This window comes from Nycticebus coucang, chromosome 3 (assembly GCF_027406575.1).
Source record: "Nycticebus coucang isolate mNycCou1 chromosome 3, mNycCou1.pri, whole genome shotgun sequence".
Taxonomy (NCBI): domain Eukaryota; kingdom Metazoa; phylum Chordata; class Mammalia; order Primates; family Lorisidae; genus Nycticebus; species Nycticebus coucang.
Genome location: NC_069782.1, coordinates 26903806 through 26930156, shown reverse-complemented (window position 1 = coordinate 26930156; position 26351 = coordinate 26903806). Strand labels below are relative to the sequence as shown.

The following is a 26351-nucleotide window of genomic DNA, read 5'->3' as shown; positions in this document are numbered from 1 at the left end:
AATGATGCCACTGTACTCTAGCCTGGGTGACACAGTAAGATCTGACTCCAGAAAAAAAAAAAAAAAGAACTAAGAATATTGAAATGGAGTTTGGGATAGTTCACAGATTAAAATAAACAAATAAGGAACCAGAAGTTATGGCTGTGCATGATGGCTCACTCCTGTAATCCTAGCATTCTGGGATGCTGAAGCAGGACGATTCCTTGAGCTTAGGAGTTCAAGACCAGCCTGAGCAACAGGGAGACCTGTCTCTACTAAAAATAGAAAAAAAGTTAGCCAGGTATGGTGGCAGGTGCCTGAGTCCCAGCTACTCAGAAGGCTGAGGCAAAAGGACTGCTTGAGCCCAAGAGTTTGAGGTTGCTGTGAGCTGTGACACCATCGCACTCTACTGAGGGTGACATAGTGAGACTCTTGTCTCAAAAAAAAACAAAAAACAAAAAACCAAACTCAGGAAATAGAAAATGTCTGGTAACCTTCTCCAAAACCATCCAATTCTGATGATTCTCAACCATTGTGTTTCTATCCATTCAAATTTTAAGTTCCCATGAGAAAATCTGTTTGATCGGCCTGAGTTTAGGTCTTCCCTATCAAGCAGCAGTGACACTGAGGTAGGGTCCTGAGGTACACACATGGCCAATGGAGCTGTTTCCAGAAAAGGGAACTGTAAACTGGGTAGCCAATCCAATTTACATCTACTTCCATTACTGTGCTCCCAACCATCTATTCTGCAGTTGGTGAATGGCAAAGGGCAAAAAGGCAAAGAACACATTGCTTAGTCAAACAACTTTTATTAAGTTAATGGTCAGCAGTAAAAGTGCAATTACATGAAGAGCCCGTATTTTGCATGTTTAATCTGTTTTTACTTATAAGGTGTTGAAGGTGGGACCCACTCCTGAATCTTCTTTCTAGTGGTGGAATAAGGTACATATTGTTCTGGGGTGCCAGACACGTTGAATTTATGGTTTGTCCAAATAAATTTACGAGCAGTAGGTGGTTTTGTTGTTGGAGGATCATCCGTCATACAGTGAAGCCAACGATGCCTTAAATAAAGAGGGGAGGAAAACCAAACCATTATGAGGACGCAGCACACCACAGCAGAAGGGGGTTGAGGAGGGCAGCTCTGGAGCTACTTTGTTGTTTGGGTTCTAACCTCAACTCACACTTAACTTACTGAACTTTTCTAAGCCTCAGTTTTCTCATCTGAATGTTCCTACTTCCTGGAGATACTCATATACCACCTAGAAAAATCCCTGCACGTGGTACATACTCAACAAATATTAACTAGTGCTATTATCATTACTGAATATCACCAGATCTAAGACACTATCCGTTTTCAGACTTACCATTATTTACATACTTCTATGAAAGAAAAAAATGCTGCAAACTAAATTATGACTATTGATTATAACATATATCCTGATTTTATTTTATTTATTTATTTATTTGAGACAGAACCTCAAGCTATCACCCTGGGTAGAGTGCCATGGTGTCACACCTCACAGCAACCTCCAACTCCTGGGCTTAAGTGATTCTCTTGCCTCAGCCTCCTGAGTAGCTGGGACTACGGACGGCCGCCACAATGCCCAGTTATTTTTTGGTTGTAGTTGTCATTGTTTGGCAGGCCCGGGCCGGATTCGAACCCACCAGCTCTGGTATATGTGGCTGGTGCCTTAGCCACTTGAGCTACAGGCGCCACCATATACTAATTTTAGATGTAAAATGTATTTCAGAATTGATAAAGTACAGCATGACTAGCAGATGCTAACTCTGGACTTGCCCCATGCTCAATGGCTCTGACCCCGGAAGGCCTACTGTGAATGAAACCCAGGTTCCTTCAGAAGAAGGTCTCTGCCTGTGTCACAAATTCAAGCTGGAGGCTACACCAGAGAATACACAATTTATTGTGTTAAATGATTAAACTACAGCCCAAAATTCACAAGTATCTCCGTTTTAAGTGCTTAATAATTTAATTTTAAAGGGTATTTAAGGGGAGGTGCCAGGTACCTGGCCTAAAAGCTGGATATAGGAGTAGAAGGGGAAGAGAACAGTGATGCTGCTGCTACTGACAGAGAAATGAGGGCTCAAAGTTGGAGGGGCAAAGCACAGAACCACACAGGATGCTAAGCGGAGGTGCTTATGTGGGAAAGGAGGAGGAAGAGAATTCGTAAGAGACCACCTAAGACCCAGAGCTCACAAGGCAGAGGGAACTCTAGGGGAAAATGGAATGAGGGGGAGTCAGACAACTGCAGCACTGCTGCTCCAAAAAAAAAAAAAGAGAGAGAGAAAATGACAACCAGGCGATGCCTGTGGCTCAAGAAGTAGGGCGCTGGCCCCATATACCAGAGGTGGCGGGTTCAAGCCTGGCCCCGGTCAAAACTGCAAAAAAAAAAAAAGAAAGAAAGTGACTACCCATCACTCTGTCCACAGAGAAAAGGACAACAGAGGAGGTTTCAGAGAAACAACTAAAACTAAAGCTAATGAGAAATTTATGATGCCACGTAAGCCTAAGAATATCTGCTAGCAGTAACTGATTGATATAGCTGGGTAATTGGCTAAAACCAGAGTAGAGATGAAATATGATTACTGCTGCTATATTTGTATCTAAAGATAATTGTATCATGATCAGCTTAAGCAATGCAGATGCAGAAGGCTGTACAAGCTGCCTGGTGTCTGTCTGACATCCTATAAAGGAAGCAGGATTAGTGAAGAGACCCGAACCAAAACGTCTCAACCACTAATACTGCGCGCCAGCACCAAAGCCCTCATGAGACGGGGTGTGGAGCCAGACTCCGCTGACCACTCAGAGGAGGGATTAGCTGTTGAAGTCAAAGTTGTCACTTACCAAGAGAAGAGGCTTTATGTGAGCTTAAAGCACAGCAGAAATATTTGACATTTATCTTGTTGAGTCAGCTTAAATAACTAAAGGAAAATTTTATTCTAATAATTGCTGTAAAGACTCCTGAGGCTAAAATGATATTTAAGGAACCATAGTCCCAAATTCATATTTGCCTAGTCATTTACTTAAGTGAAGAATTGAAGAGCTCATGAAAAAATAGAAAATGCTCAAAAAAAGTAAGAGAATTTTTGTCACAATACATAAAATCTAAAAATGCTTGTTCTAACAAGGCTACAAGCAAGAATCAAGGAATAAATGATAATCTGTAATCATTATAAAGAACCATAAGAAATAAGAAAATGAGCCAGGCACGGTGGCTCACACCTGTAATCCAAACATTTTGGGAGGCTAAGGTGGAGGGTTCACTTGGGCCCAGGCATTTGAGATGAGCCCAGGCAGAGCAAGACCCTGTCTCTACAAAAAATGAGAATAAAATAAACAAAATAAAGAAATAACAAAATGTTCATAGTCTGTTAGGCTAATATAACTCACTGTTATTGTTATCACTATTATTATTAAGTAAGAGGTAAAAAGTCTTTTAGGTCTCTTTGCCAGAGTTTTATTTGCAAAACAAATTTTTGGCTGGGCCATTTTGTTCCAACTAATTAAAGATGCCAATGTACTAACAGCATTGTCTAGAAAACTGTGTTGCAGCCACTTCAATTTTATATCCATGTTATTATCTTAAAGGACAAAACATAGAATTAATTATACTTGATAAAGTCAATGAGATTGCAAATAAGGAGACTGGCAGAAAGGGAAAAGGTTACAAACACAAAAGAGAAGACTCTTTATAATGAAAATATATTACATTTGGGGGAGGGCTCAGTACTGAAATATATTAAAGTTATGTCAAAATAACTGGAAACAAAAATATTAAATCATAATTTCTGCCATTTCCTCTACCAAAATTATTTCTATTTATGTAAGAGGAGAAAATGTCAAAGAACAGGGAAGACAGACTTTCCCCTTCTTTGAAAAAACACTGCTTTGCTTAAGGAGCCCCTCAGTTTGAGGACCGTCAGCCACTCAAAAGTGGAGAACAGAGGCATTTATTTGTGAAGAAAAAGGAAACAGGCCTGGGGCCAGGTGCGGTGGCTCAGGCTTGTAATCCTAGCACTCTGGGAGCCCAAGGTGGGTGGATTGCTTGAGCTCAGGAGTTGGAGACTAGCTTGAGCCAAAGCCAGACCCCCTGCCTACTAAAAATAGCTGGTCATTGAGACGGACACCTGTAGTCTCAGCTACTCGGGAGGCTGAGGCAAGAGGACTGCTTGAGCCCAAGACTTTGAGGTTGCTGTGAGCTATGATGCCACAGCATTTTACCCACGGTGACAAAGTGAGACTCTGTCTCAAAAAAAGAAAAAGAAAAGAAAACAACCTGAAAGGTAATTTAACAAATATATAACCATATAAAACAGATTTTTAAAAATCACTGCAAATTAAAATACACTTTAATATTGGTATTAATAACAAAGAAGAGAAAATTTAATTATCGCTTTCAGAAAATTCTCCAAAGTTGGCCAGGTGTGGTGGCTAATGCCTGTAATCCTAGCACCCTTGCAGGCTGAGATGGGTGGATTGCCTGAGCAAAAAGCGAGACTCCTGTCTCTACTAAAAATAGAAAAACTGAGGCAAGAGGATCACTTGAACCCAAGAGTTAGAGGTTCCTGTGAGCTATGACACCACAGCACTCTACCCAGGATCAAGAACCTTTTAATAGAAATTAAATTTTTTTTAGGGGAGAGACAGAATCTTACTCTGTTGTCCTGGGTAGTGTGCAGTGATGTCGTCAGAGCTCACAGCAACCTCAAACTCTTGGGCTCAAGAGATCCTCTTGCCTCAGCCTTCTGAGTAGCTGGGACTACAGGTGCCCAACACAACACCCGGATCTTTTTTAGAGACGGGTCTCACTCTTGCTCAGGCTGGTCCTGAGCTCAAGCGATCCACCCACTTGGCCTCCGAGAGAGCTGGGATTACAGGTGTGAGCCACCCAGGCCTTGCCTCACAGCAGAGATTTTAAAAATAACAAAACAATAAAACCCAGAATTGGTGAAGTTATAGAGAAATGAACACTCATATATTACTGAATTTACCCTGAGAGTGTAAATTTGTACAGCCTCTCCAGAGGGTGATTTGGCAACAGTTATCAAAAACTTATAAAAGATATATACTCTTGGATATAACAATTTTACTTGCAGGAATCTGCTTTAAGGAAATGAGGATACATGCGTAAGTGCTTATGTACAAGGATGTTGAACACTACTTTATTTACAATAGTGAAAAAAAGGGAAAGAACAAAACCAAAAATAACTCAAGGCATATCCATATGACCAAAGACTACATGGTGACTACCACTACAAATTATGCTACAGGGAATATTTCTGACTTGAGAAAATGTTGATCATAGTGAAGTTTTAAAAAGCAGACTATTTACTTAATTTATTTAAAAATACCTTTATATAGCATTTATAAGTCCTGGGCACTAATCTACACACCTTACAAATATTAACTCATTTAATCCTTACAACTCTAGAGGTAGATAATATCACAATTTATAAATGAGGAAATCGAGGCACCTAGAGTTTTAAGTAACTTGCCCAAGGTAGCAGAGCTAGAGCCAAACCCAGGCCACCTCTTCAAACAGCCCAGTCAAATTCAAAACAAAACCAAATAAAGAGGAAAAAGTCATAGTATACAGTTGTCTCTCCATATCTGTGGGGAATAGATTCTAGAACCACTCCCACTCCCACAGATAGCAAAATCTGTGAATGATCAAATTTCTTAAATAAAATGGCACAGAATTGGAATATAACCTATGTTTATCCTCCTGTTTAATTTAAATCATTTCTCGATTACTTATATAATAACTAATACAAAGTCTATACATGCCTTCATTCACATGCATTCAACATAGTACTCATCCTAGCACTTGGGAGGCCGAAGTAGGTGGATTGCCTGAGCTCATGGGTTCAAGACCAGCCTGAGCCAGAGCGAGACCTCGTCTCTAAAAATAGCTGGGTGTTGTGGCGGGCTCCTGTAGTCCCAGCTACTTGGGAGGCTGAGGCAAGACGATCTCTTGAGCCCAAGAATTTGAAGTTGCTATGAGCTATGATGCCACAGTACTCTACCAAGGGCAAGAAAGTGAGACTCAAGGGCGGCGCCTGTGGCTCAGTCAGTAAGGTGCCGGCCCCATATACCGAGGGTGGCGGGTTCAAACCCGGCCCCGGCTGAACTACAACCAAAAAATAGCTGGGCGTTGTGGCGGGCGCCTGTAGTCCCAGCTACTGGGGAGGCTGAGGCAAGAGAATCGCTTAAGCCCAGGAGTTGGAGGTTGCTGTGAGCTGTGTGATGCCATAACACTCTACCGAGGGCCATAAAGTGAGACTCTGTCTCTACAAAAAAATTAAAAAAAAAAAAATAGTACTCAGCACATGCAACTGAGTGTGCACACAGTTTCTAACCGTATGGAATTTTTTTTTGGGGGGGGGAGGCAGGGAGGGGACCGGGTCTGGCTCTATTACCCAGGATAGAAAGCTAGGCAAAAGCAATCCCCTTTCCTCAGCCTACCAAGTAGCTGGGACTACAGGTGGATACCATTATACTCAGGTAGTATTTAAAATTTTTGTGGGCGGCACCTATGGCTCAGTGAGTAGGGCGCCGGCCCCATATGCCGAGGGTGGCGGGTTCAAACCCAGCCCCGGCCAAACTGCAACAACAACAAAAAAAAAATAGCCGGGCATTGTGGCGGGCGCCTGTAGTCCCAGCTGCTTGGGAGGCTGAGGCAAGACAATCGCGTAAGCCCAAGAGTTAGAGGTTGCTGTGAGCCGTGTGACGCCAAGGCACTCTACGCAAGGGCGGTACAGTGAGACTCTGTCTCTACAAAAAAAAAAAAAAATTTTTTGTACTATCTATGTTGCCCACGCTGGTCTCAAATTCCTGGGCTCAAGAAATTCTCCCACCTTGACCTCCCAAAGTGCTGGAATTATAGGTGTAAACCACCATCCCTGGCTATTTTCCTAAATACTTTTCTTTCTTTCTTTTTTTATTTAATTGAGACAGTCTTATTTTTGTCACCCTCAGTAGAGTGCCATGGCATCATAGCTCATAGCAATCTCAAACTCTTGGGCTCAAGTGATTTTCTTGCCTCAGCCCTCCCCTCCCCCCCAGTAGCTGGGACTACAAGTGCCTACCACAGTGCTGGCCTATTTTTTCTTTTCTTTCTTTTTTTTTTTTTTTGCTTAGCAGGCTTGGGCTGGGTTTGAACCCACCAGCCCCTGAAGCAGGTGGCTAGCACCCTAACCACTGAGCTATGCGCACCCAACCAATTTTCCTAAATACTTTCAATCCAACATTGGTTGAATCCACAGATGCAGGACCCATGGATAGGGAGAGCTGAATGAATGTATATCAAAATGTTATCAGGGGTTGTTTCCATATGGTGGGATAAGAGGTTACTCTTATTTCCTTTTTTTCTGAATGTCCTATAATAAACATTTACTTCTTTATAAGAAAAAAGTAAGTGTATTAAAAAGAAAAATCCTGGGCGGCGCCTATGGCTCAGTCGGTAAGGCGCCAGCCCCATATACCGAGGGTGGCGGGTTCAAACCTGGCCCCGGCCAAACTGCAACCAAAAAATAGCCGGGTGTTGTGGCGGACACCTGTAGTCCCAGCTACTCGGGAGGCTGAGGCAAGAGAATCGCTTAAGCCCAGGAGTTGGAGGTTGCTGTGAGCTGTGTGAGGCCACGGCACTCTACCGAGGGCCATAAAGTGAGACTCTGTCTCTACAAAAAAAAAGAAAAGAAAAATCCTGGGCGGCGCCTGTGGCTCAAGGAGTAGGGCACTGGTCCCATATGCCGGAGGTGGCGGGTTCAAACCCAGCCCTGGCCAAAAAAAAAAAGAAAAATCCTTCTAATCCAAACCCATTATAGAGATGGTTTATAAATCCTATGCAAGTTGTCATTTATTTTTAGACTACAAATAGGGTCTGTCTACGTCTACATTTCATCCCACATAAACCACCATTAAAAAAATACTTCACTCCCTCTAAAGTACTCAAATGTTTTAGTGGCAGACAGACTGTTTCTCTCCATCCACCTTAATGGAATTTTTTTCTAAGTCAATTCCATAATACGACATTATTCACTAAAGGTTACATAGAAAACATTTGAATGTCTTTTTATCTATTAATAAGTTCACACATGACTGTCTCTAGCATGTACTATATCTCTGATAACCTCTGAATACAATAAAGATTTATTCTGGAAACTGGAATCAAGAGACATTCCTCATTCACGAAGAGTAATACATAGTTTATTTCTAGATACTAGGGTACGGAATCTTTCAACAACTCACCTTTGTAAAACATTAGACTCACCTTAAATGAAGCACTGAATAACAAGTGAAATGTTTTAAACAAAAGCTGAGTTTTAAACATCACAACAATCTTCTGCTTATAATGAACAAATTTTAACAGAGGTTATAAAGAAAAATAATATTCTATAACATAAGAGAATCTACCTAGGCCAGGCATGGTAGCTCACGCCTATAATCCTAGCACTCTGAGAGGCGGAGGCGGGTGAATTGCTTGCGCTCAGGAGCTCAAGACAAGCCTGAGTAAAAGCGAAACTTCGTCTCTACTAAAAATGAAAAACTGAGGCAAGAGGGTATCTTGAGCCCAAGAGTTTGAGGTTGCTGTGAGCTATGATGCCAAGGCACTCTACTGGGGGCGATAAAGTGAGATTCTGTCTAAAAAAAAGGAAAACTAAACATGATTATGAACATAACAACTACATTAAACAGTCCTGCTTTTAACAGGACTGAAGGACAGATGCCAAAATGCCAATGTTGACACTGGTTGGCTCTTAGAAAAGAAAGAAACCAATGAAAAAAAAAATCCAAGTGTGGATCAACCTCACTTGCCAGAATCTTTACATTTTTCTGAACTCCATTGCTCAGTGTGCAGTTATCCATCACAGCTCACTGTAACCTTGAATTCCTGGGCTCAAACAGTCCTTCCATCTCAGCCTTCTGAGTAGCAGGAACTATAGGTACATACCATAGTCCAACGGGTATCACAAACTTTCTATATGTCCGAAGAGAAGCTTCTGATTACAATCCTCCAGCCCAGTGCCAGCCCACCTTTCTACTAGTCTTCCCATCTCAATGATTGGTCCCACCAGGGGAACCAAACACTCAAGCCCAACCTTGATTCTCCACAAGCCACCCTACTTCTCTCTAAAGGCATCTAGAACACATCATGCCAACTGAAAAAAAAGCTGACCACAATGACATTAAGCATCCTAAATAAATTAACCTTACAAAGGCAAAAATATTTATTTCACCTTGGTACTAGAAAAATCTCAAGGGACAAAATTATTTTGTTAAAAGAAAGAAATCCTTTGACATATACTATTGTTTATAAAAAAAATTTATGTAGTATGATATACTGCTTAAGGATGATTAAACATTAATTTTACTAAGAAAAATCAATGTATAAGGAGAGACTACTGTACTACACCGAGAGAGAAAAGACATGTTTACTTAGAAACGAATAGAAAGTGCCACCAAGTGGAAGGACAGCGCATATGCAGGAGAAAAAAATCCAAGCAAGCCAAGTTTTGTTTTTTAACTCTTGTCAAAGGACTTCATGGTTCCAATAAACCACAAAAGGGATATTTTTATTTCCCCTAATATAAATGAAAACAATACTTTCATATTGTCATGAATGAAATAGCTCAAACTTTCTACCTTTCTACACTCAACAACTTTTTACCTTGTCAAGTTTCGTGTAAACACTAATTACTTAACTGGTTTATGTATCACTAATTTTATACAAAACCTGATTACTATAACAACGAAAACAAAGGCTGGGCGCAGTGCCTCACCCCTGTAATCCTAGCACTCTGGGAGGCCTAGGGAGGTGGATTGCCTGAGCTCACAGGTTTGAAACCAGTCAGAGCAAGACCTCGTCTCTAAAAATAGCTGGGCATTGTGGGGGGCCTGTAGTATCAGCTACTCTGGAGGCTGAGGCAAGAATGTTGCTTAAGCCCAAGAGTTTGAAGTTACTGTGCGTTATGATGCCACAGCACTCAACTGAGGGTGACAAAGTGAGACTCTGTCTCAAAAAAAGAAAGAAACCAATGAAAATAAGGACTTGTGGGCGGCGCCTGTGGCTCAGTCAGTAAGGCGCCGGCCCCATATACCAAGGGTGGCGGGTTCAAACCCAGCCCCGGCTGAACTGCAACCAAAAAATAGCTGGGCGTTGTGGAGGGCGCCTGTAGTCCCAGCTACTCGGGAGGCTGAGGCAAGAGAATCGCTTAAGCCCAGGAGTTGGAGGTTGCTGTGAGCTGTGTGATGCCATGGCACTCTACCGAGGGCCATAAAGTGAGACTCTGTCTCTACAAAAAAAAAATAAAAAAAAAAATAAAAAAATAAAAGAAAATAAGGACTTGTTTGACTTACTATACAGATAGATGGTAGCAATTAGGTAAACTAATGATAAAATCGAGGGCAATCAAAAGCGGCATAAAGTGATCTTTATTATCTACTTAAAAATTCAGAGTGTTCTACTCAATAAAATCGAACTAATATAAATCCTGAAGAAGAAATTAAAATCTCATTGCAGATCTTGTAAGAGAATACAATTTAGGAAAATAAAGGTACTGTAACAAAAATAATAGATACAAAATTATAGTACAGTATTAGTCTACCCACTGGTATTCATTAAGTGACTATGAAGTCCAAGAAACCAGGACCATGGTATCTTTCACTCCAGGTGCTCGATAAATATTTGTTGAATGAACAGTCTATAAGCAGAGTGCTGTGTTAGATCTTAGGCAATGAGCTTTTCATTTTCAGGGCATGGGAAGCTCCACTACCCATCCAAAACCTGTTTACTCCACCCCCATGTGTATCTTCTGTCTATCTACTGGAGGGACCTCGCAGCCTCATTAGCTGCTGGCAGATTAAAGAAGTGAAGAAGGCCCTGGGACAAGACAGATAAAATAAATTCCTGTTCCCACTAGATTTGTTTACCCTAAGATTAGTGAACATAAGGGAAATAGAAGTTGACTAAAGATATTCCCTGATTCTATCAAAACACCAATGCCTCTGAAGGGAAATCTGTCCCGAGGTGAGATTATGCAGCTACTGAACAGACTCATCAAACTATCACATGCCACACTTGGTGCCTGACGCCTCAGAAGGACCTAGGACAGGAACCACAGTTTTCTAGCCCGGCAGCAGCACATGTTCCTCTCACTGGGAGTCTCTGCAGTTGTTCATGCGGGTGACAGCTCACCCAGCCGTCCAGAAGCTGCTTTCTTTAACTCCCTAGATGACACAACACAGGCTCAAGGATGAGAGCCACGTATGGTAAAGTGCAGAGGCTGCCCTGATTTAAGAGCTTCATGCTCCACAAAAACCACCATCTGTAATAACAACCCCACGGGCATTGCTTCAGGGTTTCCACTCCCACAAGGTCATGCCAGTTCTAGGACCAGCGGCACTCGGGGAAGCCTAAACATAGTTAACTCATCAGGCATTTATAATTCCTCTCCATCCAGATGCAACTTACCAATTAGAGGTCAATTTTATCCAGCAATACAGTTGATAGGATCTTATCTGGTTTCCAGGGCAACAGTGCTAGTCATTTATTTGAAGGCCATATTCTTCTAACCCTTAATTTGTGAAATTAAATTATACACTATACTCTCTAAAATCCCTCAAGTCCTATCTCCAGCAGCATTTCTATCCTGACCTTCAGACAAGTGTTTTCAGCCGACTACACCTTCCCCACGTGGTTGTTTCCAAGCATCTCACGCTAATATGGACAAAGCAGAACTCTTGACAAAGCCTTCTAAATCTGCTTCCCCACTCCAGCATGCCTTCTTCTCAGTAACTGTACTACCAGTAGTTCACGCCAAAAATCTTTAATGTCATCCTTGACTCCTTTTTCTCTCAAAATCCAATCCATCAGCAAATCCTGTTGACTCCATTTTACTTGAAAATAGATCCCTGTGGTAATAGGATTGCTCAGTGATCACCTCTTCCTGAGAAGACATACCCTGGCATCATGCCTTTTCCTTAAGTATCGCTGGAATGACTGAGCAGAAGTATGGTATGTCACCTCTGAAATTAGGTTTAAAAAGGCTTCTACCTTGGGTGTTCTCTTTCATTCCTGCTCAGGAGAACCAGCTGCAATGTCATGAGGTGGCCCTGAGCAGAGGCCCATGTGAATGAGTTTGGGAGCAAACCTTCTGTGGTCTGCCTTTAGCCACGTGAACAAGCTTGACAGTGAATCCTTCCCAAGTCAAGCCTTGAGATGACTGCAGTCCTAGATAATATCTCCACTGTAGCCTGTGAGAGACCCCAAGCCAGAGGCACCCATCTAAACTGCACTCAGAATGCTGACCCATAGAAACTTTGAGACAATGCTTACTGTCCTAAGCCAAGTTTAGGATAACTTGTTATGTAGTAATGGCTAACTAGCACTATCTCGAATCTCATAATCTATATCACTAGCACACTCGTCCAGCCTCCATCATCTCCTGTCTGGGCTTCCTCAGGGATCAGCCTACTGGCCTTGCCTCCTTCCTCTGTTCTTCATAGCAACCACAGAGCTGCTTTAAAAATGTAAATCATGGGCAGTGCCTGGGGCCCAGTAAGTAGGGCGCTGGCCCCATATACCAAGGGTGGCGGGTTCAAACATGGCCCTGGCCAAACTGCAACAAAAAAGTAGCCAGACACTGTGGTGGGCACCTGTAGTCCCAGCTACTCAGGAGGCTGAGGCAAGAGAATTGCCTAAGCCCAAGAGCTGGAAGTTGCTGTGAGCTGTGACGCCCTGGCACTCTATGAGGGCGACAAAGTGAGACTCATATCTAAATAAATAAATAAATAAATAAATAAATAAATAAAAACGTAAATCAGGCTGGGCGCAATGGCTCATGCCTGTAATCCTAGTACTTTGCAAGAATGAGGTGGGAGGATCACTTGAGGCCAAGAGTTGAAGGCCAGCCTATGAAACATAGTAAGACTCTGTCTCTACAAAAAGAAAAAAGAAGAAAAAGAAAGAAAAGTAGCTGGGCATGTGGTGGCATATGTCTATAGTACTAATTACATGTCTTGCGAACCAGCATGAAGAGGGAGAGTTGACCTGAGTGGAAATTGTGGGAAACAGAGAAATAAGCCAAAAAGACAGGAGACGGAAGATAGGATGGCATTAGGGAGGACTGACACAGCTGACAGCTGCAGCCAGCACCTGAACTCTGGAAACAGCTTATTTATACAGTATCTTAACAAGGTTACATAAATCTTAGCACTTGAGATAGAGATCAACCTTAAAGAGGAAAAATTGTGTGCTTGCTGATAACAAGGAAAGTATGCATGGGCTATGTGACTTTTGGCAGGTGGAAAGAATGTTGTTAAAGGAGGAGAAGTGGATGGGGGTCGCTCCCTGAGCATTTCCCAGGCTGCGAGGGCCCCGCTGACCACAGCCTGCTCCCCACAATTTGGGAGGCTGAGGCGGCAGGATCACTTGAGCGGAGGAGTTTGCAGTTACCATGATCTATGAAAGTACCAGTGTTGGGGCGGTGCCTATGGCTCAAGGAGTAGGGCACCGGTCCCATATGCCGGAGGTGGCGGGTTCAAACCCAGCCCTGGCCAAAAACAACAACAACAAAAAAAAGTACCAGTGTACTCTAGCCCAGGTGAAAGAGCAAGACCTTGTCTCAGACAGAACAGGTGGTGCCTGCAGCTCAGTGCGTAGGGTGCCAGCCACATACACAGAGGCTGGCAGGGTCGAACCTGGCCTGTGCATGCTAAAACAATGACAACTACAACAATAACAAGGACAACAACAACAAAAAATAGCTGGGCATTGTGGCGGGTGCCTATAGTCCCAGCTAGTTGGGAGGCTGAGGCAAGAGAATTGCTTAAGCCCAAGAATTTGAGGTTGCTGTGAGCTGTGACACCATAGCACTCTACCCAGGGCGACAGCTTGAGACTCTGTGTCAGGAAAAAAAAAAAAAGACACGGGCAGCACCTGTGGCTCAACGGAGTAGGGCGCTGGCCCCATATGCCAGAGGTGGCGGGTTCAAACCCAGCCCTGGCCAAAAACTGAAAAGAAAAGAAAAGACAAAATAAATAAGAAATGTAAATTAGAATCCAAAAGCCTTAAGTGAGGCCGGAACAAGACAGGGACCGGCAGCTACTTGGGAGGCTGAGGCAAGGGAATCGCCTAAGCCCAAGAGCTGGAGGTTGCTGTGAGCTGTGACGCCATAGCACTCTACCAAGGGTGACAAAGTGAGACTTGGTCTCCAAAAAAAAAAAGAATTATAAAATGAAAAAAAGACAGGTACCTGTGCTTGGCATGGGGACCCAAGGGGCAGGGCGGTTACTGGGGTAGCCTAGCGAAGTATATCAGTACCTGGATGGGGAAAGGAGGGTGTCTATAAAGGGAAGGTGAGGGTAGCAGCCTGGTGTGGTGCTAGAGGCAAAATGGGGTCACAAAGAAGTCCAGTGGGGGAGTGAGATGACATCAATTAGTCTTAGTTATATACTGTGGAACTGATCAAATAAGTATCTATATTAAAGAAAGTGGAAAGGGAGAAAACTTGAGTGTAACCTGTGGAGTTAGACTAGAATCAGTGGTATTGGTGTAGACACATAAAATCATCACATATGGATGGGCACCTGTAGCTCAATGGTTAGAGTGCAGGCCCTGCGCACTGGGGGTGGCGGGTTCGAACCCAGCCCAGGCCTAGTAAACAAACAAAAAATCATATTCCCTACCCTGTCCACTGAGAACACTGACACCCCAATAACAGTGAGCATGCCTTGTATTCATATCTTAATTTCTATGTATCCTAACAAGCAAACTAACACAGGGCTCCAGGGAGAAATGGCTGTTTCCAAGGCTAAGTCAGGGAAACTGTAAGACAAACCTGGAACATGTTACAAGAGAAGAAAAGAAGGTGTTCCAAGGACAATGGCAACATTTCAAAAGGACCCCAAATGCTAATATTCAAACTATATAAGACATTCAAATACCTCAGTAGCAAGAAAATAAAAAACCCAATTTAAGAAGGGACAGTAATCCAAGCTACCCAGGAGGCTCAAGCAGGAGGATGGATCCCCTGAGCCTAGTAGTTCAAGGCTACAGGAAGCTATGACCACACAGCTATATTATACTCCAGCCTAGGTCACAGAGCAAGACCCCATCTCTTTAAAAAAAAAAAAAAAAGGCAGCACTGCCTGTGGCTCAGTGAGTAGGGCGCTGGCCCCATATACCAAGGGTGGCAGGTTCAAACCTGGCCCTGGCCAAACTGCAACAAAAAAATAGCCGGGAGTTGTGGTACCTGTAGTCCTACCTATTTGGGAGGGTGAGGCAAGAGAATCGCTTAAGTCCAAGGGCTGGAGGTTGCTGTGAGCTGTGAGGCCACGGAACTCTACCAAGGGTGACAAAGTAAGACTCTGTCTCTAAAAAAAAAAAGGCAAAGGACCTAATTAGATATTTCTCAAAAGAAGACACACAAATGGCCAACAAATATATGAAAAAATGCTCATCATCACTATCATCAGGAAAATGCAAATTAAAACCACAATGAGAAATCACCTCATACTACTAGAATGGCTATTATCTAAAATACAAAGATAACTGTTGGGAAAGATGTGGAGAAGAGGGAACCCTGTGTACTGTTGGTGGGAATGTAAATTAATACAGCCATTATGGAAAACAGTCCAAGGATCTTCAGAAAACTAAAAACAGAATTACCATATGATCCACCCATCCCATTTCTGAGTGTATACACAGAGTACGTGAAATCATAATGCAGGAGACCTACATGCCAAGTGCAGTACAGCACTATTCACAGTAGCCTAGACGCTGAAGCAAGCTAGGTGTCCATCACTGGAGGAACAGATGAAGAAACTGGTGTACATATACAAGGTGGAATACTTTTTTTAGTCTTAAAAAAGAGGGAAATTCGGGAGACGCCTGTGGCTCAAGGAGTAGGGCGCGGGTCCCATATGCCGGAGGTGGTAGGTTCAAACCTAGCCCCGGCCAAAAAAAAAAAGAAAGAAAGAAAAAAGAGGGAAATTCTGTCATTTGCAACAGCACGGATAATCCTCGGAGACATTAGACTAAGTGAAATGAGCCATGCATGGAAAGATAATACTGTCTGATCTTACTGATATATGAAATCAAAAAATGTTGAGCAGGCTCGGCACCTGTGGCTCAAGCGGCTAAGGCGCCAGCCACACACACCTGAGCTGGCAGGTTCGAATCCAACCCGGGCCTGCCAAACGACAATGATGGCTGCAACAAAAAATAGGTAGGCGTTCTGTTGGGTGCCTGTAGTCCCAGCTACTTGGGAGGCGGAGGCAAGAGAATCACTTGAGCCCAGGAGTTGGAGGTTTCTGTGAGCTGTGACGCCATGGCATTCTATTCAGGGCGACAGCTTGAGGCTCTGTCTCAAAAAAATAAAATAAAATAAAAATAAAAATGTTGAGCAGAGAATAGAATGGTGGTTAGCAGAAGCTGAAGGAGGATGAGAGAAGGGGAGATGTTGATCAAAGTGTACAAAATTTCAGTTAAACAGGAGGAATAAGTTTTGTGATCTATTGCACAGAACACTGACTATAATGGCTCAGTCAGTAAGGCGCCGGCCCCATATACCGAGGGTGGCGGGCTCAAACCTGGCCCCAGCTGAACTGCAACAAAAAAATAGCCGGGCGTTGTGGCGGGCGCCTGTAGTCCCAGCTACTTGGGAGGCTGAGGCAAGAGAATCGCTTAAGCCCAGGAGTTGGAGGTTGCTGTGAGCTGTGTGATGCCATGGCACTCTACCGAGGGCCATAAAGTGAGACTCTATCTCTACAAAAAAAAAAAAAAAAAGAATGATAATGTGTTGTGTTATTTCAAAATTGCTGACCAGGCATGGTGACTCACACCTGTAATCCTAGCACTCTGGGAAGCCAAGGCAGGAGAATCACTTGAGCTTAGGAGTTTGAGACTAGCCAGAGCAAGACTGAGAAGTCTCCACAAAAAAAAAAAAGACCCAGGCACATGCCTGTAGTCCCAGCTACTTGGGAGGCTGATGCAGCAGGATCACTTGAGCCCAGGAGTTTGAGGTTGTACTGAACTATGTTGATACCACTGCACTCTAGCCCACGCAACACAGTGAGACCCTCTCACCAAAAAAAAAGGCCAGGCACAGTGGCTTGCACCTTTAAGTAATCCTAGCACTCTGGGAGGCCAAGGCAGGTGGACTGCCTGAGCTCAGGTAAGACCACATCTCTTTAAAAAAAAAAAAAAAAAAAAATAGCTGGGCATTGTGTTGGGTGCCTATGTTCCAGATGCTTGGGAGGCTGAGGCAAGTAGATTGCAAGCCCAAGAGTTTGAGGTTGCTGTGAGCTATGATGTCATAGCACTTTACCCAGGGCAACAAAGAGAGACTGTCTCAACAAAAAAGCACATAAATATATAATGTTGTTGGTGAATTAAAAATAAAATTTAATAAGGCATGGAAATGATACTTAGCTAATAAAGAAAAATTATTTTATTTTATTTTTTTGAGACAGAGTCTTACTTTGTTACCCTTGGTAGAGTGCCGTGGCTTCACAGTTTGGACTTAAGCAATTCTCTTGCCTCAGCCTCCCAAGTAGCCAGGACTACCCACCACAATGCCTGGCTACTTTTTGTTGTAGTTGTCATTGTTGTTTAGCTGGTTTGAACCTGCCAGCCTGGTATATATGGCCGGAGCCATAACCACTGTGCTACCACTGGGCACCAAGCCAAAAAAAGAAAAAGTAAAAAAGTAAAAAGACCAAAACTCTAATCCCTTTCAAAGGACCCCAAATGTAGCCTTAATGGGTTTTGACCAGTCAAATTGAGCTCAATTTCAACAATGAAAGAACCATTTTTTTTTTCATGGCAGTTTTTGAAAGAACCATTTTTAGCAATGCCTTGTAATCCACTGACTAAATGCAGTAAGAAGGCTTGGTGGCTATAGCTCAAGTGGCTAAGGCACCAGCCACATATACCAGAGCTGGCAGGTTCAAATCCAGCCCAGGCCTGCCAAACAATGACAACTACAACCAAAAAACAGCCGGGTGTTGTGGCAGGCGCCTATAGTCCCAGCTACTTGGGAGGCTAAGGCAAGAGCATCGCTTAAGCCCAGCAATTGGAGGTTGCTATCAGCTGTGATGCCATGGCACTCTACCCAGGGCAACAGCTTGAGGCTGTCTAAAAAAAAAAAAGAAAAGAAAAGAAATACTAGTTAGGGCTTGGCGCCTGTGGCTCAGTGGTTAGGGCGCCAGTCACATGCACTGGGGCTGGTAGGTTCAAACCCAGCCGAAGTCTGCCAAGTAACAATTAAATAAATAAATAAATGCAACAAGAAAACACAACATTGCTTTTGTGATGTTACTGCAAAAGATGCATAGCTGAATGTGGTCATGAGGAAACAAACACTCAACAAACCCACATTGGAGGCCATTCTACAACATAACTGTCATGTAATTTTCAAAAGTATGAAGATTACGAAGATCAAGGAAAAGGTGAAGAACCAATCCTGTGTGAAGGAGACCAAAGAAACTTGAGATCTACACTAAATGTGTGTTAAGATGCTGTGAGCTGTGGTGCCACAGCACTCTACCCAGGGTGACAGCTGAAAAAGATCTTGCTACAAAAAGCAAGGTTAGGATAACTGATGAAATCAGAACAAAACGGAATTAGACAGCAGAGGCTGAATGAGTTCAGAACATGCCTCTGAAAAATATGCTGGCCTGGCATACTGACTACTTTGAGTGAAAGTCATTTAAAAAATAGCAGGCACGAGAAAAACACTCTGAGCTTCTTTCTTATGAGTAGAAGATAAAATTCCCATAAAAAGATAAAAGATGTCCTCCAGTACCAGAAGGAAAGTATCATTATTCATCAAGGACAGGAAGTTGAAGTCAAGGGAAATCTACACAAACTTTTTAAACTAATCCCTACCTTCTCAGTCACTTCTCTACCCAATTAACTACCCTAGCCCTAGTCTCTTTGCCTTGTCACGTTTTCACAACGCTCTACTCTTTGTCCAATTCAGTACAGGAATACAAAGGTGCAACACTGTGTCCTTGGGTCTTCATCTCCTTATGAGGGCCCCTGTGCCACGTAAAACATTTATTAAATAAATGTATGTGCTTTTCTCCTATTGATGTCTTCAGTGAATTTAATTCTCAGGCCCAGTCAAAAAACCCTAAAAGGACCGGGGTAAAATTTTACCTCTCCTATGTAGTATATCATTGTGAATTTCTTCTTTTTTTTTTTTCTGTTCTTCCTTTGGCGATTCTCTTTCCCATTGCCTCCCCAATAGCTGGGATTACAGACGCCCACCACAACGTCTGGCTGTTTTTGATGTTAGTAGAGACGGGGTCTTACTCTGGCTCGCTGCTGCTCATACTGGTCTCGAACCTCTGAGCTCAGGCAATCCACCCACCTCAGCCTCCCACAGTGCTGGGACTACAGGCATGAGCCACCACACCCAGGTGTGAATTTCTTTTTTTTTATTTGGCTGTGAATTTCTTGATAAATGGTTATATTGTAGTTATTTATGAAAATTTCCTTGTTCATAGGAATTACACACTGAAGTATTTAGAATTGATGGGATATCATTTTGGCAATTTACTTTGAAATCAATCAAATACTTGTAATGATTCTGAAAGTTCAGGATTGTTCCAAATGTTAAAAAGACCATGAATCATATCACATTTACTTTACCTACCAATAACTTCCAAAGAAACTTAGGAAAAAAGCCAAATGTTTACCATAGCTTATAAGATCTGGGCCCTAGCTATTTGCCCTACCTCATTTCTTAACATCTTTCCCTCCCTCACTCTGTTCCAGCCAAACTGGCCATACTGCTGTTCTTAGAACAGACTAAGCACAACATCTCAGACATAAGGCTTTTGTACCTGTGGTTCCCTCTGCCTGGAACTCTTTCTCCCTTCTAGGTCTTTCCTCAGATGTCACATCCTCCAAGAAGCCTTCCCTACCTCATGACCTCCCATTGCTCTCTACCCCCTTACAAACCCCAGCTTCACGTTATCATTCTTGTGTTTATGCTTCCTCAAATATATAATACTTCTGTTTTTTGCCTCCCCTACAAAAGCAAGGACCTAGTTTTATTCAGCTTTGGATCCCCAGTGCCTACAACAGTTCTTGGCACCTGGTAGGTACTCAAAACATAGTTACTTGAATGAAGAAAGATGGTAAGTGGTTATTCTCTATTCTACATATACACAATACCTAGCTCTCTAATTTTTATTATTATTATTATTATTTTTGAGACAGAGCCTTAAGCTGTCAACCTGGGTTAGAGTGCGGTGGCATCATAGCTCATAGCAACCTTCAACTCCTGGGCTTAGGCAATTATCTTGCCTCAGCCTCCCAAGTAGCTAGGACTACAGGTGCCTGCCACAACGCCCGACTATTTTTTGGTTATAGTTATCATTGTTGTTTGGCAGGCCTGGGCTGGATTTGAACCCGCCAGCTCTGGTGTACATGGCAGGTGCCTTAGCCACTTATGCTATAGGCACTGAGCTCCTAGCTCTCTAATTAAAGATAAATCAACCCAATTTCAAATTTAGTCATGGATCAAAGGTAAGAAGCCATAGATTTAGAATTCTACAATGTATTACCTTCAGGAAAGGGGGGCTGAGAAACAAACAGCTGGGCTTGTCCGACATCATTCCTCCCCGCAAAGACACATGACAAATCTGTAAACTTCCCGTACCAACAAGGGTCATCAGTGGTACTGTTTTTAGGCAGCTCTTCTCCACAAATTCAATTTTGTATCCTCAATTGCCCTCATGCACCCACAGGAGCGATGGGATCTTCTATAGTTCTCAGTGTCATTTGCTTGGCTGAACAGTACTTGTATCTTTTCATGTTTTTACTATTTTATAATTTTTAAATATATTTCATCTCACATAATTTAAATCAGCTCCCCTCACCCCTCATCTCCCAAAATGTGGACCCTGAGCACCAATGTTAGATGAGTGTTTGGAAGGAGACAGACGCCAATGTGAACGAGATCGCCCACTCTGCCCAAGAAACAAGCAACCAAACAAAAACTAGGACAGCTCAGCTCTTAAGACATACATTCTACTTTGAGACCTTGGACTCAAATAGCCAGTCCCCCTAATGCGCAAAATGCCTTTTCAGGCAGTTTGGCTGAAAGTTTTAAACCTATAAGGCTGACAGTTTTAAACACATAATCTCAGGTCCTCAGACCTTAAAAGAGCCACAGATTTCTTTTATTTCCCATTAAAAAGAGCACAAAGTCAAGCCCCAAATGAGAAGAAAGCTCCTGATTACTGCTACTTTCTCATGCTAAGAACAAATGAGCTTTCTATAAAAACACCACCCATTTTTATGGTTTTCACAGCACATCAGTGAAGCAGAGCAGAAGCTGAAAACTGGAGATAGGTAAGCAGAACACACACAGTACAGACATGTTTAGCTGAGCTTCACACAGTATTTTTTTTTTTCAAAACAGTCCAATAACGTATCCTATTTAATTTAAATAAAAATTTTTAAATTTATTTCTTCAGTGGCATTATCCACACCTTTTTTTTTCTTTTGCAGTTTTTGGCCAGGGCTGGGTTTGAACCTGCCTACTACCTCTACCATATGGGGGCAGTGCCGCACTCCTTTGCGCCACAGGCGTCGCCCGGCATTATCCACATTTTAAAATGCTCTGGGCCACACCTGGCAAGTGGCTACCCTATTGGATAACACAGATACAGAACATCTCCATCACTGTGGAAAGCTCTACTGGATTGTGCTGTATTTAAATTGGCAAATACTTTAATTGTCAATTTTTTTTTAATTAATATTGAAAAACGGGCGGTGCCTGTGGCTCAAAGGGGTAGGGCACCAGTCCCATATGCCGAAGGTGGTGGGTTCAAACCCAGCCTCGGCCAAAAACTGCAAAAAAAAATATTGAAAAACAAGAACTCTCACAAAGAAATACAGACTTCCATCTCTTTTGAAAAATCCTATCCAGAAACTCTTGGCAGAATTCTTGTCTGAGGGAACAGGGAAGAGCAAAATAGGCTGCTGCCCCCTTGATGCTTTTCAGTTCACTGTAGTCCCCACCACACCCCATTGTCTCATGTCTGCACTTCACTCCTTCGGTTACAGACTGGGTTCAAGGTAAGTCTTTAAAATGAAAGAATGCACTGGGATTATCCCAGTTTCTACTCAATAGAACCCCAAACTATTTCTGATGATCAAGTACAACAAAAATAAAAGGTCCGAACCAACTTGATACACTTATTTCTAGTTTTTTGGTGAAATTTTCTAAACCAGCTGGAAAGGATCTCTGAAGTTTATCTATTTTATTTCAGGAATCTATGAAATAGATATAAGATATTTACTTTAAAGGCTCGGTGCCTGTGGCTCAAGCAGCTAAGATGCCAGCCACATACACGTGAGCTAGCGGGTTCGAATCCAGCCTGGGCCTGCCAAACAACGATGATGACTATAACAACAACAACAACAAAAAAATAGCCAGGCGTTGTGGCAGGCACCTGTAGTCCCAGCCACTTGGGAGGCAGAGGCAGGAGAATCGCTTGAGCCCAGAAGTTGGAGGTTGCTGTGAGCTGTGATAGTACAGCACTCTACCCAGGGCAACAGCTTGAGGCTCTGTCTCCAAAAAAAAAAAAGATATTTGCCTTGAAATATCTCATACAAAATTTGATAATTCAAGTGAGAGCATTTAGAATTTCTATAATCGCATAGTGTAGAGTTTTTAGAGACCTGAGAAATCCTAGGGCTGTAATTTTATAGGTGAGGAACTAAGCCCTAAAGAAGTGAAGGAACTTGCTTAAAGTCAAACTACCAGGTAAGATCACAGCCAAAGTTCCTTTTGCCTTTCTCTTCATTCAACAGACAGGTTATACTGTGGCATACTGCTTTTTCCTAAACACAGCCACACCATTACATAGCCAAGCATATAATGTGACATTGACACCTCTATCAAGAGATAATCTGTGTTTTCTCATGTTCATCTTGGGCAAGGCTTTCTATTTTTTTTTTTTTTTTTAGACAGAGTCTCAAGCTGTTGCCCTGGGTAGAGTGCCATGCCATCATAGCTCACAGCAATTTCCAACTCTTGGGCTCAAGCAATCTTTTTTTTTTTTCTTTTTGAGACACAGTCTCACTTTGTATCCCTCGGTAGAGTGCCACGGTGTCAGCTTACAGCAACCACCAGCTCTTGGGCTTAGGTGATTCTCTTGCCTCAGCCTCCCAAGTAGCTGGGACTACAGGCACCCACCATAATGCCCAGCTAGTTTTTGGTTGCAGTTTGGCCGGGGCCGGGTTCGAACCCACCAGAGCCCTACTCATTGAGCCATAAGCACCGCCCAGGGCTCAAGCGATCCTTTTGCCTCAGTTTTTCTATTTTTAGTAGAAACAAGGTCTTGCTTTTTGCTCAGGCTCATCTTGAACTCGTGAGCTCAAGCTATCCACCCGCCTCAGCCTCCCAGAGTGCTAGGATTATAGGCATACACCACGGCACCCAGCCTAGGGCTTTCTTATTGCCTCAACCAATGGAAGTGATGCTGGGTGATTTCTAAGACTAAGTTACAAAGGCATTATGGATTCTAGCTGGCTCTCTCTCAAAACACTTGCATGAGGAAGCCCAGGCAACATGAAAATGTTCCCACCTACAGCCCCAGTTATGCCCTCAGATGTTAGGCAGCATTAACTGCCAGATACTAAGTGAACAAGTCTTCAGATGATTCCAGTGTCCAGCCTTTGACTCTTCCAACCGAGGCCCAAACATCCAGGAGCAGAGATAAGTCATCCCTGCTTTGCCTTGTCTGAACTCCTGACCCACAAAAACTACGAGAGATAAATAATTGTTTTTTTTTTTTTTTGTAGAGACAGAGTCTCACTGTACGGCCCTCGGGTACAGTGCCATGGCGTCACACGGCTCACGGCAACCTCCAGCTCTTGGGCTTATGTGATTCTCTTGCCTCAGCCTCCCAAGTAGCTGGGACTACAGGCGCCTGCCACAACACCCGGCTATTTTTTTGTTGCAGTTTGGCCGGGGCTGGGTTTGAACCCGCCACCCTTGGCATATGGGGCCGGCGCCCTACTCACTGAGCCACAGGCGCCGCCCGATAAATAATTGTTTTAAGCCACTTAGCTTTAAGGTAACTTATTATGCAGTCATTGAAAGCAGAACAGATGCTTTCAGAATATCCCTGTCTCGGGTGGCGCCTGTGGCTCAGCGAGTAGGGCACTGGCCCCATATGCCGAGGGTGGCCGGTTCAAACCCAGCCCCGGCCAAACTGCAACAAAAAAATAGCTGGGCGTTGTGGTGGGCGCCTGTAGTCCCAGCTACTTGGGAGGCTGAGTCAAGAGAATCGCCTAAGCCCAAGGATTTGGAGGTTGCTGTGAGCTGTGTGACGCCACGGCACTCTACGGAGGGTGATAAGGTGAGACTCTGTCTCTACAAAAAAAAAAACAAAACAGAATATCCCTGTCTCATAAAACAGATATTCAATAAATATGTGTATAATAAGCAAATACTGCCTAGTCAAATAAGGTAAAATCTTGAGTTAGCTTACCATTCAGGTGGCACCATGCTTCCATCCACATCCCAGAATGTATTTTTGCCATTCATTTCGGTAGTGTATATAACCCATCGGTGACGGCCTTGGTGGAAAGATGTGAGGAAATAAAGAAAACCTTTTTAAAAAACGTATAAATAGATAGAGGGAGAGCAAGATGGCAGCCGAGTAATAGCTTCCCTGCAACTGGGCACCATGAGTCTGGGGAGATAAGACACCAGGCATCTCTGGCTGGCAGGATCTGCCTATAATCATCCCTTTGAGGATACAGGGAGTCAGCAAGAGACTTCTGGACTCCATGAGGAAGACAAAAACAGTGGAAAACTGGCAAGTGATCACATGTGTTTGATCGGTCTAATCCCGCCGGCAGCTGTAAGTACAGCAGCAGCGAGACTGCAAACCAGAAAGGCATTACCTGTGAACTGTTTTAGTGTTTTTGGACTTGGCACTCAGTTGAACTGTCTTGGGGAGAGCTTGAGCAGGAGTGCAGAGAACTTTAGGCATTTTCTAGGGCCCCAGACTGAGCCGCTGTGCCAGACGGAGCTAATAGTGTTTGGCTGTGGGCCGTAGGAAGCCACTGTGAGAGAACTGCCCTGGCAAGCTCTGCCCTCAGGGTCGCAGGGCAAGGATAAGGCGGGAGCTAGTAACCTAGTAACTGAGCAGCCTAAAGGTGGGAACTGAGCTGCCTTACACCCTTAACCTTCAGGGGCAGAGTAAGACTGGTTTTGGCACACTGGGTAAGTGGACAGCCACTTCAGCAGTAATCCCAGCGACAAGCACTTTCCTGGAAAACCTTCTGCTTAGCCAAGTTTAGAAGTTTAAAGTGCCTTTTAAGAGGGCTGAAGAGAGATTTAGGGTGCCCACCCTGTGGGGTTTGAGAAATCAGCGGAGGCCTCCAGATGAATCAGTATTGTGATTAACATCTCACATCCCAGAAGACCACCTGTTGCCCACACAATATTCAACAAGTTATATACTGATTTGTTTTTGGTTGGGTTTTTTTGTTGTTGGTTTTTTTTTTTTTTTGTGGTTTTTGGCCAGGGCTCGGTTTGAACCTGCCACCTCCGGCATATGGGGCCGGCACCCTACTCCTTTGAGCCACAGACGCCGCCCTTGTTTTGTTTTTTAATTTCAACCTTTTCTGTACAGATTTTTTCTTTTCTTTCTCCATTTTTCTAGTCTAAAAACAATTTCCCATTGCTGCCTTTTTCAATAATTAGAACTTTATTTTTGCCAGTGTTTCTACCCCTATTATTTAGTTTTTCACCCAATTTTATTCCATAAAGTTTTCTGTTTGCTTGCTTTGGTTTGATTTATAGCATTTTTGTCTTTCCTCCTCTCTAAAGATGGGGTAAAAATGGGGTACTGTGTCCAATCAGGTTAGCAAAGAGCTGCTGACCTCAAGGGAACCATCCAACCAGGCACACCCAAAGGTTGGGTTTTTATTAAGATTGTGTCAAAGTACCCTACTGTACACCTATATTGCTCTGTCTTCCTCTTTCTGTGCCTCTCTTCTTTTTGTCAATATTCTCTTTTACCCACCACCCCCTCTCCTTTCTCTATTTTCTTTTCATTCTTTCTTTCTTTTATCCCTTCTTGCTATTCAACCATCTCATCTTTCTGGTCCTGTACCAAAAGGACTCATCAAAACCTTAGTCCATGGGTATGGGAACTTAAAGAGCAAGAGAAGTGAAAGGAAAATTAGGGCAAGGAAACAGATAAAAGAAATCACTCATGAGGAAGAATCAGCAGAAAACTCCAGGCACCAAGAAGAACCAGTACAGAACAACCCTGCCAAGGGACCATGAGGTAGCTACTGCACAGGATT

The 26351-nt window shown here is 43.1% G+C and overlaps 1 protein-coding gene across 1 annotated transcript in view; it reads right to left on the bottom strand.

Annotated features, from left to right (window-relative positions):
- Positions 1-772: 772 nt before the first annotated feature.
- NDUFA12 (NADH:ubiquinone oxidoreductase subunit A12) overlaps positions 773-26351 on the bottom strand; it is a 39193-nt gene continuing 13614 nt past the window's right edge. The window contains exons 3-4 of the mRNA XM_053585587.1: positions 24521-24608; positions 773-1040 (exon numbers count right to left, since the gene is read on the bottom strand). Of these exons, the coding sequence (XP_053441562.1) occupies positions 860-1040; positions 24521-24608 (269 nt within the window). The 3' untranslated portion in view covers positions 773-859. The remainder of the gene's footprint in view (positions 1041-24520; positions 24609-26351) is intronic.